The sequence below is a fragment of the Pteronotus mesoamericanus genome, unplaced genomic scaffold (assembly GCF_021234165.1).
Source record: "Pteronotus mesoamericanus isolate MK-2021 breed Mesoamerican mustached bat unplaced genomic scaffold, CSHL_Meso_final contig_35, whole genome shotgun sequence".
Classification (NCBI taxonomy): Eukaryota; Metazoa; Chordata; class Mammalia; order Chiroptera; family Mormoopidae; genus Pteronotus; species Pteronotus mesoamericanus.
The window spans coordinates 3,662,602-3,680,731 of record NW_026555139.1 but is presented as its reverse complement, the minus strand read 5'-3'; the positions used below and the strand labels follow the sequence as shown (position 1 = coordinate 3,680,731).

General features: G+C 39.2%; 1 protein-coding gene across 1 annotated transcript in view; it reads left to right on the top strand.

Moving 5' to 3' along the window:
* Positions 1-18,130, top strand: part of ZFAND4 (zinc finger AN1-type containing 4) — a 105,036-nt gene that overhangs the window by 27,897 nt on the left and 59,009 nt on the right. The window contains 1 exon segment of the mRNA XM_054576892.1: positions 672-822. Within this exon segment, the coding sequence (XP_054432867.1) occupies positions 672-822 (151 nt within the window).

Here is an 18,130-nt window from a genome sequence, read left to right as displayed (position 1 = left end):
TATGAACAAATAGTATGATGATTAATCAATAATTGAAATGTTTAACATATTTAACAATTTGTGTCATTAATTACTTGCAGTTTTTTCATTTAAAATCTGTGCTATTCTAGGTGGTTACATTTCTAAACACACTGCAAAAATTCTTACGTTATCTGTATTATTTTGTAGTTATCCTTCAAGAACAGAAAATGTTCTGGTGACACTTGTGTATGAGTCCCCCCTCCTTTTTTCTTTGTGAGAATCCCCTCAGAATGAATAAAAATCAGGACTTCAGTGTCAATTTTTTTTTCATTCTGGATAATGGAGATTTGATCAGCTTGTGGTCTGGTTTGCCTTGGCTGATAAAATGAAATAAGATCATTTTTGTGGAAAGGGATTTTGCTTCTGTGGGAGTTATATAGCCAAAAGACCTTTATTTATGGTATAGTGACATCAGAAAAGCTTAGCAGTACTTTTAGTAGGGCTAGAGTATGATATTTATCTCCATTTATTTTTTTCTCCTAAAATATATTTTTAAAAGACATTTGCCTTGAATTCACATTGGCAAGGTGGATTTATTTTTTATCATTAGCAGCATCTATAGTTTCTATTGCACATGCAGTATTTTTAGTCATTGGGAAGGTGTCAGGCACATAATTATTGTTGGTTTGTTTGTTTTGTTTTTTTTTTTGTAGTGGTGGTTCTGTATATAATTTATGTACTGATGAAGATGAAGAAATTGAGCCTTCTCCTTCTGGGCAACAGATAATTGAAAATTCAATAACTATGAATAAAATGAAGCTGCTGAAGGCAAAGATGGAGAACGTGAATCTTGGCAAAAAGGTGAAGCTATCGGCAATGGACCCAGCCCTTCTCTAGTTTATCCCTAAAGGTCTCACAGTAATGAGTTCCACTGGTAATTGTGAAAAAAAAATTTATAAAATATTATTCATCTCAAGTTTCTGGCCTCAGTAACTTATTGAGATATTAGAAGAGATGAATTGTTTTTTTTAGACCAGCAACACATCTAATGTGGTTATAGTACACTGAAAACAATTAATGATTTTAAAAATTTCACAGTTCTAGAGCTGAGAAAAATTATAGATAGCCTAATCTTAATCTTAGTTATCTTTTGTTTTTAATTATACTTTATGCTGTTTGTTTTTCTAATTTTTTCCACTTTATCTCCCTCCAGCAAGTCCCCCCACACTCCCTCAGATAATCCCCACACCGTTATCCATGTCCATAGGTCCTGCATATGTGTTCTTTGACTACTCCAGTCCCTATGCTGTAATTTACATTCCCATGACTATTCTGTAACTACCAATTTGTACTTTTTTAATTCCTTCATGTATTTCACCCACACCCTAATGCTCCTGCTATCCAACAACTGTCAAACGTTCTCTGTATTTATGGTGCTGTTTCAGTTCTGCTTCTTAGTCAGTTTTGTTGTTCAGATTAAATTGTTGATAGATATGCATTTATTGCCATTTTATTGTTCATATTTTTGATCTTCTTAAAAAAGACGGTTTAACATTTCATATAAAACTTGTTTGGTGATGATGAATTCCTTTATTTTTGTTTGGTTTTTTTTTTTTTTTTGGTCTGGAAAGCTCTTTATCTGCTCTTTGATGCTAAATGATAGCTATGCTGGGTAGAGCAATCTTGGTTGTAGGTGCTTGATTATTATAACTTTGAATATTTCTTGCAATCCCTCCTAGCCTTCAAAGCTTCTTTTGAGAAATCAGCTGACTATCTTATGGGAGCTCCCTTATGTGTAACTAACTGCTTTTCTCCTGCAGCTTTTAAGATTCTCTCTTTATCTTTAACCTTTGGCATTTTAATTATGATGTGTCTTGATGTAGGCCTCTTTGGGTTCATCTTGTTTGGGACTTTTCATGTTTCCTGGACTTGTAAGTCTATTTTCTTCACCAAGTTAGGGAAGTTTTATTATTTTTCCAAATAAGTTTCCAATTTCTTGCTCATTCTCTTCTTCCAGCACCTCCATAATGGAAATGTTGGTATGCTTGAAGTTGTCACAGAGGCTCCTTACACTCACCTCATTATTTTGCATTCTTATTTAAACTTCTTGCTGTTTGAATTGGGTTTTTTTGGTTTGTTTGTTTCCTTCCTTGTGTTCAAAATCACTGATTTAATTCTTGGCTTCGTCCAGTCTAGTGTTCATTCCCTGTAAATTGTTCTTTATTTCAATTAGTCCATTCTTTGTTACTGACCAGACCTTTTTTATGCTGTTGAGGTATTCACTAAGTTTCTTGAGCATCATTTTTCTTTTCTTTTTTTTATTGTTGTTCTATTACAGTGGTCCCAATTTTCCCCCACAGCTCTCTCCTTCCCCTCCCACCCACCACTCCCACAGTCAATCCCCACCCTTTTGTCCACATCCCTGAGTCATTTATATTTGTTCTTTAACTATACCCTTCCCCTATCCACCTCCCCCATACCTTCTGTTCCCTGTCAGTTTTTTCTTTCTATTCATGTTTCTGATTCTATTTTGCTTGTTTGTTTTGTTCATTAGTTCCCACTTAGAAGTGAGATCATATAGTACTTGTCTTTCACCATCTGGCTTATTTCACTTAGCATAATACTCTCCAATTCCATCCATGACGTCAGGAAAAATAGGAGTGCCATATTTCTTTCTGCTGCCTAGTATTCCACCGTGTAAATGTAATACAGTGTTTTGATTCTCTTATTTATTGATGGGCATTTAGGCTGTTTCCAGCACTTGGCTATTATAAATAACACTGCTATGAACATTGGGGTGCATAGGTACTTTGGAATTGGTGTTTCAGGATTCTTAGGGTATAATCCCAGCAGTGAGATCGCTGGGTCAAAGATAGCTCCCTCTTTAGTTTTTTGAGGAAATTCCGTACTGTTTTCCACAGTGACTGTACCAGTCTGCATTCCCACCAACAGTGCATTCGGTTGCCCTTTTCTCTACATCATCCCCAGCACTTATTGTTTATTGATTGAATGATTGATTTTCTTTTTTTAATTTTGTATTTTTAAAGCATGTTTATTCTATTACAGTTGTTTCAATTTTTCCCCCTGTACCCTCCTCCACCCATCCCACCCTGCCCCCTGCTCACACAGTCAATTCCCACACTGTTGTCTATGCCCATCGGTCATTTATACATGTTCTTTGTCTAGTCCCTTCCCCTTCTTTCCACCACTGTCCTCCTTCCACATGCCCTCGGGACACTTTCAGTCTGCTCTGTGTTTCCATGCCTGTAGTTTATTTTGTTTGTTTGTTTATTTTGTTGAATAGATTCCACTTATAGGTAAGATCATATGGTATTTGTTTTTCACCAACTGGCTTATTTCACGTAGCATAATATTCTCCAGTTTCATCCATGTTGTCACAAAAGGTAGGAGTTCCTTCTTTCTTTCCTTTTTTTTTAAGTTGCAGATTGATCTTATTTATTTTTTTAAGATGTGAAGATCCATTATAAAATATTTAAACATTTAAATCCATTATAAAGTCTCAGCAATTAAAATAACATGACACCAGCACGGAAATAACCAAGTAGATCAATGAAATAAAATGAGTATTCTAGAAACAAATGTATATGGCTGTCTAACAATGTAATATATGATTAAATTGATATTTCAAGTCAATGGGGAAAATAAGGCTTTTTAAATAAATAAGGTGCATGGACCACTCTTACTTGAAATAAAACAAATATAGAGCCCTATTTCACACATTATACAAGAAATATTCAGGTGAGTTAAAAATCAATATGTAAAATCTAAGGAGTTTTAGGAGAAAATACAAAATAATATTTTTCTTATCCTGAAGTAAAATATTCAAACCCAGAAGCTATAAAGTAAAATATTGACAATATGACTATATTAAACATTTAAGACTATTCAGAAATATATATACATATAAAAAGTTAAAGGATAAGTAATAGAATAGGAAAGTATTTTCAACACATTTAAAAAAGGATTAATAGTTTTTTTTAGGTAAAAAATTCTACAAACTTTAATTAAAAAATGGATAAAGAATACCAAAAAGTCTTTTAAAGCTTTTTAAAAATAATAGAAATAGGCAAGAAATATACAAAAACAGGTTTAGTTTCAACAAATAATAAAGTAACAAAAGAACACATCATTGTCACAATCATATGACTAGGTATAAAAAATATTGGTAATATCAAGTATTGGTGATTGTGAAAGGAACTGGGTATTCATAGACTCTTTTTCTTCATCTTCTTAAAGCACTCCCTTTAACATATCTTGCAATGCTGGTTTTGTGGAGGTGTATCCTTTGCCTTTCTTTTGTTTGGGAAACTCCTTATTTCACTTGTCTTCTTTGCTTGTCTTTGATATTTGCCATTTTAATTATGATGTATCTTGGAGTGGGTCTCATTGGGTTCCTCTTGAATGGGACCCTCTGTGCTTCCTGGACTTGTGTGACTTTTTCTCTTCTCCAATTTGGGATGTTTTCCATAATGACTTTTTCAAATAAGTTCTCCATACTTTGTTCCTCTTCTCTTTCTGGTATCCCTATTATACTGCTCTTACTATGTTTCAGGTTGTCCTGCATTTCCCTCAATGCCTCTTCATTCTTTTTGAGTCTTTTTTCATTTTCATTTTCATTTCTGGGCACTTTTTTCTACCTTGTCCTCTAGCTCACTGATTTGATCCTCTTTCTATTGTGTTCTTCAATTCAGAAACTGTATTCTTCATTTCCTCTTGTCTTTTATTGATAGTTTCTATATCTTTTCTTATGCTGATATGGTTTGCAATAATTTCCTTATAGTTTCCCTGTGGATTTTGGTAATTTTCTTTGAGTTCACTGAGCTTCCTTAGAACCGTTGTTTTGAACTCAGTATCTGATAGTTTACTTGGCTCTATTTCATTTAGTTCTCTTTGCGGAGATTCTTCATTTCTCTTCAATTGAGGGGTGTTTCTTTTTCTTCCTATTATTTGTGAGACTCTTTTTTTTTTTTTTTGCTTCTGCTTAAATTTATCTGTCTTGACTTCCTGACTGTCACTTCCTGACTTGACACTTCCTGGTGTGAACTTCTACGGTAGGAGATTGCTTTTTTTTTTTTCTTTTTTCTGGATATGCCTCTGATGATGTCAGCTGTTGACCCTGTCTGACCTTAGGCAGCCTTTAAGAGACTTCCAGGAATCTACTGTCTGTGTCTGTCTCCTCCAGTTGTACCTAGTCACTCTGCCCTCAGCAGTCAGGGCCGGGCAGAGTCCCTCCTGTGATCCTGGGTATTGTGTCCTTTAACCTTTCTGCTACTTGAGGGAGTGGTCTGCCTGAGCTAGTTGGCTGCTGCCATATGGGCGAAGAGTCAGCACCATGAACCCCGTGGCTACTCCTTTAGTTCTCTCCCCAATGCCTCTGTCGCCAGACTTTCCTCAGGCGTCTCTAGACCACTGTGAGTCCTCTTTAGCCAGGGATCTACTATCTGTGACTGCTGCTCTGTGCTTAGTACTGAGGCCTGAGTAACACTGGGTCGGGGATGAGCCTATTGAGGTTGGGGCTATTGTGTCCCTTCACGCTGTAGCTGCTGTGTGGGGAGTGGTCTGTCTGAGCAGGATGGCTGCTGCAGAATGGGGTGTGAATCAGCATCCGGACTGTGCAGTCCACTTTCTCAGTTCTCTTCCCACAGCCCACCTCCCTAATCTCTCCTTAGGTGGCTCTAGCCACTCTGCCCCTGCCTCCATCGGCGCCCAGAGAAAGTGGCTGCCACTACAAATATTTGCGGTGGCCCTTTAAATGGCTCTCTGTCTCCAGCTGCCTTTCTCTGGCAGAGAGCAACCCTGCCGCTTCTCACAGCTGGCTGTTATCTGTGTGCTTTTTCGACTCAGGTGCTGTAGGCTGGAGTTCCCCACTTATGGTTTAGACCCTGCTCTTCTCAGGGGGATCCAACTGGCTGTCTCAGTGTCCCTCTGGTGCTGCTGCCCGTGGGTCCCTATTCCACCTTCTTGAGCCTCTACTGCACTCCTTACCAGTTAGGTTGTGCTAAAGCTGATTCCTGTGTCTGTCTGAGGTTTTAAGGCTCCTCTGTCACAATAGTTCAGTTATTTGTTCCAGATGATTTCTCCACAATTTAGTTGTAATTCCAGATTGGTCCTGGGAGGAGGTCAGTGTGACTTCCTTTCACTCCTCTGCCATCTTGAAGTCCTCTCTTCATCTTTAAGCAATTCCTTTACAATATCTTGCAATGCTGGTTTGGTGGGCATGTGTTCATTTAGCATTTTTTTTTTTTGGTTTGGTCTGGAAAGCTCCTTATTTCCCCTTCCATTTTAAATGAGAGTCTTGCTGGGTGGATTAGTCTTGATTGCAGGTCTTCACTTTTTATTACTTGGAATTTTACTTGCCATTCCTTTCTGGCTTGTAGTGTTTCTGTTGAGTAATCAGCTACTAATATCCTTATCAGAGCTCCCTTGTATGTTACTAGCTGTCTCTCCCTTGCTGCCTTTAATATTCTCTCTTTGTCTAAATTTTGCCATTTTTATTATGATATGCCTTGGAGGGGGCCTCCTTGGAATCTTCTTGATAGGGACCATCTGTGCTTCTTGGACTTATGTGACTTTTTCTCTCATTATGTGAGGGAACTTTTCAGTTATTACTTTTTCAGACAGATTTTCTATGCCTTGCTTCTCCTCTTCTCCTTATGATATACCCATGGTATGGATATTATTACATTTTATGTTGTCCTGAAGCTCCCTTAAACCCTTTATTCTTTTTGAGTCTTTTTTCATTTCATTGCTCTGTCTGAGAATTTTTTTTCTACCTTTTTGTCCAGCTCCTTGATTCAATATTCTGCTTCACCTGCTTTTAGTTCCTTCTAATGTGTTTTCAATTCATAAATTGTAATATTTATTTCCTCTTCAGTGTTATTGATAGTTTCTATGTCCTTTTTCATGGTGATGTAGTTTGCAGTAAGTTCCTTTTAGATTCCCTGTAGTTCTTTGTAGTTCTCAATAAACAGAGCTCATTGAGCTTCCTTGTAACCATTATTTTGAACTCAATATCTGATGGTTTACTTCCCTCTATTTCATTTACCACACTTTCTGGGGATTCCTCCTTTCCTTTTGTTTGTGAGTTGTTTCTTTGTCTCCATATTTTATGTACTTTTCTTTTTTTTTTCTGGTTCTTAGAGTGATCTGCTTTGACATCCTGTCTTCATGGTGTAGCCTTCTATTGCAGGGGACCTGTGGGATTCAATGGTGCAGTCTCCTTGATCTCCTGAGCTTGATGCTCTTAGAATGCTCTTTATGCCAATTATGTTGGCGCTCTGTTTGTAATTGGGTTTTGATTGCTGTTGGGTCATTCTTTGATTGGTTCTTCCCTCCAGCGTTCCATCCACCATGTCTTATATGATGTTATGCAGGTGCTGCCAGAACAAAACCACACTTACAAAAATAAGGCCACCCACAATCACATGGTCAACAGCAAATGAGCCAGTATTAATAAGGGTGTAAAGATTAAGGCTATTATAAGAGAGGAGAAATGAATATCAGATGACTGAAAGAAAAATGATTTTGAGATGGTACAGGAGGAGCAATAATGAGTAGGGAGTCAGGGCAATGTGAGGAGAGAAAGGAAGTAAAATTTACATTGTAAATAAAAAAGAAATAAAGATGGTGGAATGGAGCAATAGAAGGGAAGTATATAGTATTAAGTTTAAACAGAAAGTTGTAAATGCTGTATAGTAAGAGAGAGAAAGATTAAAAAAAGAAGTAAATAAAAAGAGAACCAAATTGGAGAAAATTACCCACCACAGCACTACCAACAATAAGTGATCTATTATTAATATAGGTGGAATGAGAATAACAGGGGAAAAACAAAGAAAATCTTAAGAGATGTCTAGAGGAAAGGGAAGTGATTTTGAGATGATCGAGGGAGAAGAAATACTAAGAGTGAAGAGTGAAAACCAGGATAAAACAGGGAAAAATTAAAACACGAGATAAAAAACATAGAGGACAGGATGAAGGCAGAATAGATTAGGAGAGGGGAATGGTAAAATTTTTTTTTTTTTGAGATAAAAAAAGATAGCCACTTTTATTTTACATATACATAAGGTAACTTTTTTTAGCATAAATATAGAAGGAACCCTGAAAATAAAGAATAGAACAAATGTAACAGACAATAGTATGATGTTTCTATATAGAAATAAAGTACGGTTTATATGTTAACGAATGTGTGAATTTAGTTTCATTTTGTGTTGTTGGTGTTTACTATACTCTATTACCTTTTGGATTAGGCAACTAGAAAAGTAATATATGTAAAAGAATTTTTGGAATTTTAGGAAATTATATTGGAGGATACTGAAATTCTCTCTCAAAAAACTATATGTACTGAAAAATCTTCTGAAGGAGGAAAAAGATTTGGCCAGCCTTTCTGACTGTCTATCTGCCTGTCTTTCTTTTCTTTTTTTCTTCTTTTTTAATATCTCTATCTTATGGACACTTGAAAATAATGTGTATTCTGTTGTTGGATGACAGCATTATATAAATGTCAACTATATCTTGTGTGTTGATAGTGTTGTTCAGTCTATATCATTATTGATTTTCTGTCTAATTCTTCAATTATTCAGATAGAAATGTAAAATCTCCAATTATATTTATGGATATGTCTGTTTCCTTCAATTCTATCTGTTTATGCTTATGCTTATATTATGTACCTCTGTTGCTTGCTCCATACACATTTAGGATTGCTATGATTTCTAGGTGGATTGACATTTTATTATATAGTATCCCTCTCTGTCTGCTAACTTTCTCTGCTCTGATGTATACTTTATCTGACGTTAATCTAGCCATTATTGTTTTCTTTTAATTAATAATTGCATGATTCAAGTTTGTCCACCCTTTCACAAAATATAGGCATGCATTCCATTTGGAGAGAGTTTCCCATTGGGATGTGTGACTTGAATCCACTGTCTGTCTGCAGCTCCAAGGCTCCTCTCCCACTATCATTCCATTGTTTTCCAGGTGATTACTCCACTATTTAGTCGCAATTCCAGTTTGGTCTTGGGAGGAGGAGGTCAGCGCGACTCCCATTCACTCCTCTGCCATCTTTCTCCTTCCCTGCCTGTCTTTCTATGTGTATCTAATCTACCTATCTGTCATTTATCTGTCTCATCTATCTTGTCTTATCTGTTTCTTACAGATTTAGACCTCATAAAAGCATTTTAACAATCTCGTTTATTAAAATTGAAGTTGTTCTTTTTTAGGATTTTTTTTCCTTAGTAAGACCTCACACATTTTTTTTTATTTTAACCTTTGATGCAATTATCTGTGCTATTTTGCTCACTTTAGCTCTCTTCCCCTTCACTTTGAATCAACTTAGATCTTTTCTCTGCATAGGAAATCTCTAAACTTCCTCTTAAATATATCACTGGGGTCTACCCTCTCTCAAGAAAGGATCATATGCTACATGTTTTCTTACATCCTCCTATTAAAGATGATCTCTTCTGAGCTGTAGTATATTGGTGAGACATCTAGGGGGAGATGATTGGATATTGTTGTCAATTATTTCTTGAATATTTTTCTCATTAATTAGTTCCACTATAGTATCAGATGTAATGGAGACAATTTTGCACTTTCATTATTGGTAGTTGGGTGATCTAACATTATTATAATTAGTAATCTCATATTTTTAAAAACATAGAGGTGATTTTATCACAAATATTTTTCCTCATTGGCTGTAGTAATAATGATCTTAGTTGATTTTCTTCTGTCAAATATCATAACTAATTTTAAAATGTATGATTTCTTTATGGTTACTAAACAATCTTACTATATTATTAGCATGTATTAATTTAATGTATTGCTTTTTAAAGAAAGTTTGCCTTTTAAAATATTTTGTTATATATATTTTTTAACTTTATTTTTATTGTTGACACTATAGCAGATGTCCCCATGCCTCTGCTTTGCCCACCTCCACCTATGCCCTCTATCCCCTTCCCTCTGGCCATCGCCACACTGTTGTCTGTGTCTACAGGTTATGCATATATGTCCTTTGGCTAATCCCTTCACCTTCTTTCATCCATTCCCTTCTCCAATCCCCTCCCCTCTGACAGCTGTCAGTCTGTTCCATGTATCCATGCCTCTGTTCCTGTTTTATTCATCAATGTATCTTGTTCATTAGATTCCACATACAAGTGAAATCATGTGGTATTTGCCTTTCTCTAACTGACTTATTCCACTAAGCATGATAATCTTCAGGTCCATTCATGCTGTGGCAAAAGGTGAGATTTCCTTCTTTTTTATGGCCACATAGTATTCTTTTGTGTAAAAGAATGTACCACAGCTTTTTAATCCACTCATCTATTGATGGGCACTTAACCTGTTTCCACATCTTGGCTACTGTGAATAATGCGACTGTGAACAGAGAGGTGCATATATTATTTTGAATTGGTGTTTCAGCATTCTTAAGGTGTATTCCCAGTAGAGGGATCACTGGATCAAAAGGCAGTACTATTTTTAACTTTTTTAGGAAACTTCATACTCTTTTCAACAGTGTTTGCACCAGTCTGCATTCCTACCAAATGTGCATGAAGGTTCCCTTTCCTCCACATCCTCACCAGCACTTGTTTATTTATTTATTTATTTATTTATTTTCTGTTTCACCTGGTTTATTTCTTTTTTTTTCACTTTTTTATTTTTTTATTTTTATTTTTTTAATTAATTTATTTACTTTTTAAATACATTTGTCTCTGCCTTCCCCCCACCTCTTTCCCTTGCCCCCTCCCACCTTCCCTCCCTCAGCTCTTCCCCTTTGGTTTTGTCCATGAGTCCTTGCTATATGTTCCTTGACTTTCCCCTTCCCTTCCCTTTCCCTGCCCCCCCTTCCCTCTTGTCTCTGTTGATTTCTTTTCCTTTCAGTGTTGCTGGTCATATTTTCCTTGCTTCTTTGTATTGTTGGTTAGGTTCCGCTTATAGGTGAGATCATATGGTATTTGTCTTTCGCCCCCTGGCTTATTTCGCTTAGCATGATGCTCTCCAGTTCCATCCATGTTGTCGCAAAGTTTAGTACTTCTTTTTTCCTTTCTGCTACGTAGTATTCCATTGTGTATATGTACCATAATTTTTTGATCCAGTCATCTACTGATGGGCATTTAGGTTGCTTCCAACACTTGGCTATTGTAAATTGTGCTGCTATGAACATTGGGGTGCATAGGTTCTTTTGTATTGGCGTTTTGGTGTTCTCAGGGTATAGTCCCAGCAGGGGAATCGCTGGATCAAAAGGCAGTTCCATTTTAAGCTTTCTGAGGAAATTCCACACTGCTTTCCATACTGGCTGCACCAGTCTGCATTCCCACCAACAGTGTACTAGGGTTCCCTTTTCTCCACAGCCTCGCCAGCACCTGTTGTTTGTGGATCTCTTTATCATGGCCATTCTGACCGGTGTGAGGTGGTACCTCATGGTGGTTTTGATCTGCATTTCTCTGATGGCTAGTGATGCTGAGCATCCTTTCAAATGCCTCTGGGCCCTCTGTATCTCCTCCTTGGAAAAGCATCTGCCCAGGTCCTTTGCCCATTTTTTGATTGGATCATTTGTCTTCTTGGAGTAAAGTCGAGTGAGTTCTTTGTATATCTTGGAGATCAAACCTCTATCTGATGTATCATTAGCAAATATATTTTCCCAAATGGTTGGCTCCCTTTTCATTTTGCTGATGTTTTCTTTAGCCGTGCAGAAGCTTCTTATTTTGAAGAGGTCCCACTTGTTTATTCTTTCCTTTATGTCCCTTGCTTTAGGAGACATATCAGTGAAAAAATTGCTGCGTGGGATATCTGAGAGTTTCCTGCCAATGTTCTCCTCTAGGACTTTTATGGTGTTGCGACTTATATTTAAGTCTTTTATCCATCTTGAGTTTATTTTTGTGTATGGTGTCAGCTGATGATCCAATTTCAATTTTTTGCATGTAGCCATCCAGCTCTCCCAACACCATTTGTTGAAGAGGCTGTTATTGCTCCATTTTATGCTTCTGCCCCCTTTGTCGAATATTAGATGTCCATAGAGACCTGGGCTTATTTCTGGGCTTTCTATTCTGTTCCCCTGGTCTATGGGTCTGTTCTTGTGCCAGTACCAGATTGTTTTGAGTATAGTGGCTTTGTAGCAGAGTTTGATGTCCGGTATTGTGATCCCTCCTACTTTGTGTTTCTTTCTCAAAAGTGCTGTGGCTATTCGAGGTCGTTTATGGTTCCATATAAATTTTTGAAATGTCTGTTCATTTCGGTGAAATACGTCATTGGTATCTTAATAGGGATTGTGTTGAATCTATAAATTGCTTTGGGTAGTATGGACATTTTAAGGATATTAATTCTTCCAATCCATGTGCACGGTATATGCTTCCATTTATTTGTGTCTTCCTTAATTTCTTTTTTCAATGTTGTATAGTTTTCTGCATACAGGTCTTTTGTGTCTTTGGTTAAATTTATCCCTAGGTACTTTATCTTTTTTCGTGCTATATTGAATGGTATATTTTTCCTGATTTCTTCTTCTTCTATTGCATTGCTGGTGTACAAAAACGCCTTTGATTTCTGAATATTGACTTTGTATCCTGCTGGTTTGCCAAATTCACTTATTAGGTTGAGGAGTTTTTTGGTAGAGTCTACAGGATTCTCTATGTACACTATCATGTCATCTGCAAACAATGATAGTTTGACTTCCTCCTTTCCTATTTGGATGCCTTTTATCTCTTTCTCTTGTCTGACCGCTGTGGCTAGGACTTCCGATACGATGTTGAAAAGAAGCGGTGAGAGCAGACATCCTTGTCGTGTTCCCGATGTTAGTGGGAAAGCTTTCAGTTTTTGCCCGTTGAGTATGATATTGGCTGTAGGTTTTTCATATATGGCCTTTATTACGTTGAGGAATGCCCCATTTATTCCCATTTTGCTGAGTGTTTTGATCATAAATGGGTGCTGTACCTTGTCAAATGCTTTTTCTGCATCTATCGAGATGATCATGTGGTTTTTGTCTTTTCTTTGATTTATGTGGTGTATCACGTTTACTGATTTGAGTATATTGAACCATCCCTGCATGCCTGGAATGAATCCCACTTGATCGTGATGGATAATCTTTTGAATGTATTGCTGGATGCGGTTTGCCAATATTTTGTTGAGGATGTTAGCATCTATGTTCATCAGCGAAATTGGCCTGTAGTTTTCTTTCTTTGTAGGGTCTTTATCTGGTTTTGGGATCAGGTTGATGCTGACCTCATAGAAGGAGTCTGGGAGTCTTCCCTCCTCTTGGATTTTTTGGAATAGTCTGAGAAGGACAGGGGTTAGCTCTTCCTTAAATGTTTTGTAAAATTCTCCTGGGAAACCGTCTGGCCCTGGGCTTTTGTGTGCTGGGAGTTCCTTGATGACTGCTTCAATTTCCCCAGCTGTTATTGGTCTGTTCAAGCTTTCTGTTTCTTCCTCCTTCAGTGTTGGAAGATTATACTTTTCTAAAAATTTGTCCATTTCATCAAGATTTTCAAATTTCTTGGCATATAATTGTTCATAATAGTTTCTGATGATCATTTGTATTTCTGTGGTATCAGTTGTTATTTCTCCTCTTTCATTTCTGATATTATTAATTTGGGTCCTCTCCCTTTTTTTCTTGATGAGTCTGCTTAAAGGCTTGTCAACTTTATGAATCTTTTCAAAGAACCAGCTTCTGGATTGGTTGATCCTCTGAATTGTTCTTTTTGTCTCTATGTCATTCAGTTCTGCTCTAATCTTGACTATTTCCTTCCTTCTACTTGCTCTGGGATTTATTTGTTGTTGTTTCTCCAGTTCTTCAAGTTGTCGTGTTAGGTCTTTTATTTGAAATGTTTCTATCTTTTTAAGGTAAGCCTGTATTGCTATGAACTTCCCTCTCAGGACCGCCTTTGCTGTGTCCCATAGGTTTTGGACAGTTGTCTGTTCATTTTCATTTGTTTCCAGAAATTTTTTGATTTCTTCTCTTTTCTCATTATTGACCCATTCATTGTTTAATAGTGTACTGTTCAGTCTCCATGAGTTTGCAAGTTTTTGAAGTTTCTCTTTGAGTTTGATTTCGAGTTTCAAGGCCTTGTGGTCTGAGAAAAAGTTTGGTATTATTTCAATTTTCCTGAATTTGCTGAGGCTTGCTTTGTGTCCTATCATGTGGTCTATCTTTGAAAAACTGCCATGAGCATTTGAAAAGAATGTGTATTTTTCTTCTTTGGGATGTAAGGTTCTATATATGTCAGGTAAGTCTCTTTGATTCAGTTTTTCATTCAGCGCCACGATATGTTTATTAATGTTTTGTTTGGAAGATCTGTCCATTTTTGACAGCGGGGTGTTGAAATCCCCTACTATCAGTGTGTTGCTATCTATATCTTTTTTGAAGTCATCCAACAATTTCCTTATAAACTTGGGGGCTCCTCTATTGGGAGCATATAAGTTTACAATGTATATGTCTTCTTGATGGATTCTTCCTTTAAGTATGATAAAGTGCCCCTCTGGGTCTCTCTTTATGGCCTTTGCTTTGAAATCTACTTTGTCTGATACAAGTATGGCAACGCCAGCCTTTTTCTCATGTCCATTTGCTTGGAATATTTTTTTCCATCCCTTTGCTTTCAATCTGTGTAGGTCTTTTGCTCTGAGGTGGGTCTCTTGTAGGCAGCATATGTGTGGGTCATGTTTTCTTATCCATTCAGCTACCCTGTGTCTTTTGATTGGGGCATTTAGTCCATTCACATTGAGAGATATTACTGATAGAAATTTACTCATCTTTTCTCTTTGTACTTGTGTTCCTCTCTGTCTCATTCTTTTCCTTCATCTGCTTAAACCAGTCCCCTTAGCATATCTTGGAGTGCTGGTTTGGTAGAGATGTATTCTTTTAGCTTTCTTTTGTCTGGGAAACTCCGTATTTCTCCTTCTATTTTAATGGAGAGCCTAGCTGGGTAGAGCAGCCTTGGCTGTAGGCCCTTGCTTTTCATGGCTTGGAATATTTGTTGCCATTCCCTTCTGGCTTGTAGTGTTTCTGTTGAGAAGTCAGCTCCTAGGCGTATCGGGGCCCCCTTGTATGTTACTTTCTCCTTCTCCCTTGCTGCCTTGAGGATTCTCTCTTTGTCTTTGACATTTGCCATTTTAATGATGATGTTTCTTGGAGTGGACCTCCTTGGGTCCTTCTTGAGTGGGGTCCTCTGTGCCTCCTGGATGCATGAGAGCCTTTCTCTCCACAAATTAGGGAAATTTTCCATCATTACTTTTTCGAGGAGGTTCTCTATTCCTTGCTCCTCTTCTTCTCCTTCTGGTATCCCTATTATACGGATATTATTGCGTTTCAGGTTGTCCTGCATTTCCCTAAATGCTTCTTCATTCTTTTTGAGCCGTTTTTCCATTTCTTGTTCTTTCTGGGAGCTTTTTTCTACCTTGTCTTCCATCTCACTGATTCGATCCTCAGCTTCATCCAGCCTGCTTTGGATTCCTTCTACTGTGTTCTTCAATTCAGAAATGGTATTCTTCATGTCCTCTTGTGTCTTCTTGATAGTTTCTATGTCCTTTTCCAGGCTGATATAGTTTGCTGTAAGATCCTGATAGTTTCTCTGCAGTTTCTCATAGTTATCTTTGAGCTGGCTGAGCTCATTGAGCTTCCTTAAAATCATTGTTTTAAATTCCATATCTGATAGTTCCCTTGCCTGTATTTCATTTAGCTCTCTCTGTGGGGAGTCCCCTTTTCCACTTATTTGGGGGGAACTTCTTTTTCTTCCCATTTTTGTGAGAGTCTGTTAAGTATTTTTGTCCTTTACTTTTCTTTCTGGGCTTGTCTCTGATGATGTCAGTTGTTGACCCTATAGGGCCTTGGGTTGTTTGTTTGAGCCTTTCAGGAGTCTAATGCCTGTGTCTGACTCCTGCTTGGAGCAGCTCTGTGACCCCTTCGGTCAGGGCTGGGCTATTTTTTGGGATCTCTCTGCACTCTCACGAGAGCTCCTTGAGCGCGTTCCCAGCGCGGCAGGGTCCCCCACCTGCCTGGGCTCGCATGTGTTTGCCCCAGACCAGGGGGCTTATTCGCGACCTCCCGTGCTCATCTGGCCTCCCTGGCACGCGAGCTTCGCGGCACTGGTCAGTTTAGGGTCTTCTATTGTGTGTTTTCCCCGCTTTTGGCTCTTTGGGTGTGTTGCTTGCCCTCGCCAAATGGGGACTACGGAAATGGGAGGAAATCAGCTCTAGGACTCTCCGGTTAATCCTGTTTCTGGTCTCTCCTCCAGGGACTCTGGGCAGCTCTACTTATTTTGTGGGCCGCTCCGCAATCGCGGCGGGTAGGTCAATTTATGCCTGCCCTTGCCCCTCTGTGCAATCCCTCGCAGGCCGTATGGGTGCCAGTCTGTGTGAGGCCTTGCCGGCAGGTGCACGCGTTCGCCAGCCCGCGTGGGTCACACACACACTCGCCAACCCTCGCCGGTCACTCGGCACAAGTGTGCGCGCCTGCTCTGGGTGTTTTGGGGGTGTCCATGTTTGCTTTTCGGCTTTTGGCTCTTTGGGGGTGTGGCCTCTTCCCGCGCAATGGAGACTATGGCAAGGAGAAGGAGTCAGGACTCCCCGGTTCCTCCTCCCGTTCTTTCCCCAATGCCTCCGTTTCTTGTCTCTCCTCAGGGGCCTCTGGGCAGTTCTGTGACCCCTTCGGCCGAGGATCCAACCCCTGTGCGGACTGCGTTTCAATCGCAGGCAGTCTGGTTCATGCGCGCCCCGCTTCTCCCTCTTTGGGGTCGCGCCTTTCCAGCCCACAATGGAGACTACCGAACGTGGAGGGAGTCGGGACTCCCCCGTTCCTCCTCCCGTTCTTTCCCCAATGCCTCTGTCTCCAGTCTCTCCTCAAGGCTCTCCCAGCCAGTCTGCACTCAGCCGCGTAGCTCACAGGCGTACAAGCTGTGTGGAGCGCACAAAAGGCAGGTTAATTGATTCCCTTATGCCTGAGCGAGATGGTAGCTGCAGAGTGGGAAGTGCGTTATCACCCGGGCTCCACGGGCCGCAGTGTCAGTTCTCTTCACAAAGTTTTCCTCACCAGTCTTTTCCCAGGCACCAGCCCACCCTGCTGCCGCCTGTACCCAGCGATCAAGGAGGGTGGCTGCCGCTGCAACTTTTGCGTTTGCCCTTTAAATGTCTTTTTGCATCCCCAGCCACCTGTCTCTGGCAGAGAGCGCTCCTAAGCTTTTTGGGGTTGCGTTTTGTCTGTATTTTCTCGGCTTTAGCTGCTGTAGTTTAGGGGTTCCTGTTTATGATTCAGACCCCGTTCTTCTTGGGGGGACGCTAACTGGCCGTTTCAATGTCCCTCTGGTGCCAGTGCCCGTGCGTACCCAGCCCACTCTCTCGAGCCTCCACCGCAATTCTCACCCGTTGGGATGTGTGAGAGTCGAATCCACTGTCCGCGGCACCAAGGCTCTTCTCCCACTATTGCTCCACTGCTTTCCAGGTGATTACTCCACTATTTAGTTGCAATTCCAGTTTGGTTTTGGGAGGAGGTCAGCGTGACTCCCTTTCACTCCTCCGCCATCTTTCTCTCCGGAATGGTAAAATTTGATATCTGAAATACCAATAGTGAAGATCTATAGAGAAAATTGAAGAAATGCAACAATCACCACCCTATCCGTAACCAATGAGCAAGGATTGATAAACATGGAAGAGAACAAGGGTATTTTAAGAACAGGTAAAAGAATATGAGATGACCAATGATGAGAAAAAATGGTTTTCAGAGGCTGGAGGAAGGAGAAACCGTAAGAGTGTGGATTGTAAACAAGTTGTAGCAAGAGAAAAAACAAAATTTAAAATGAAAATAAGAAGAGGAAAGAAGAGTAAATTGGGGTAAGAGAAGGGAGGAGCAAAATATAAAATTTGAAGTAAACTAGGTATATATATCTAGTGACTTAATATGTACAAACTTGAAGGACAAGAAATGAATGTCAAAAAGCTATGCAGGAAGAAGATTATGAAGAAGACAATTGTGGAATTTGTCTCGGTAGCATCTATTATTTACCACTCTTTTTTCTTTCTGGATCCACCTCTGTTGATGTCAGATGGTGTCCCAGTCTGGCCTTAGGCAGCCTGTACGAGACCACCAGGAATCCACAGTCTATGGCTGACTCCTTCAGTTAATCAAGTCATTCTGTAATCAGTAGTCAGGCGTAAGCACCACAGGGTGGGGAAGAGTAAT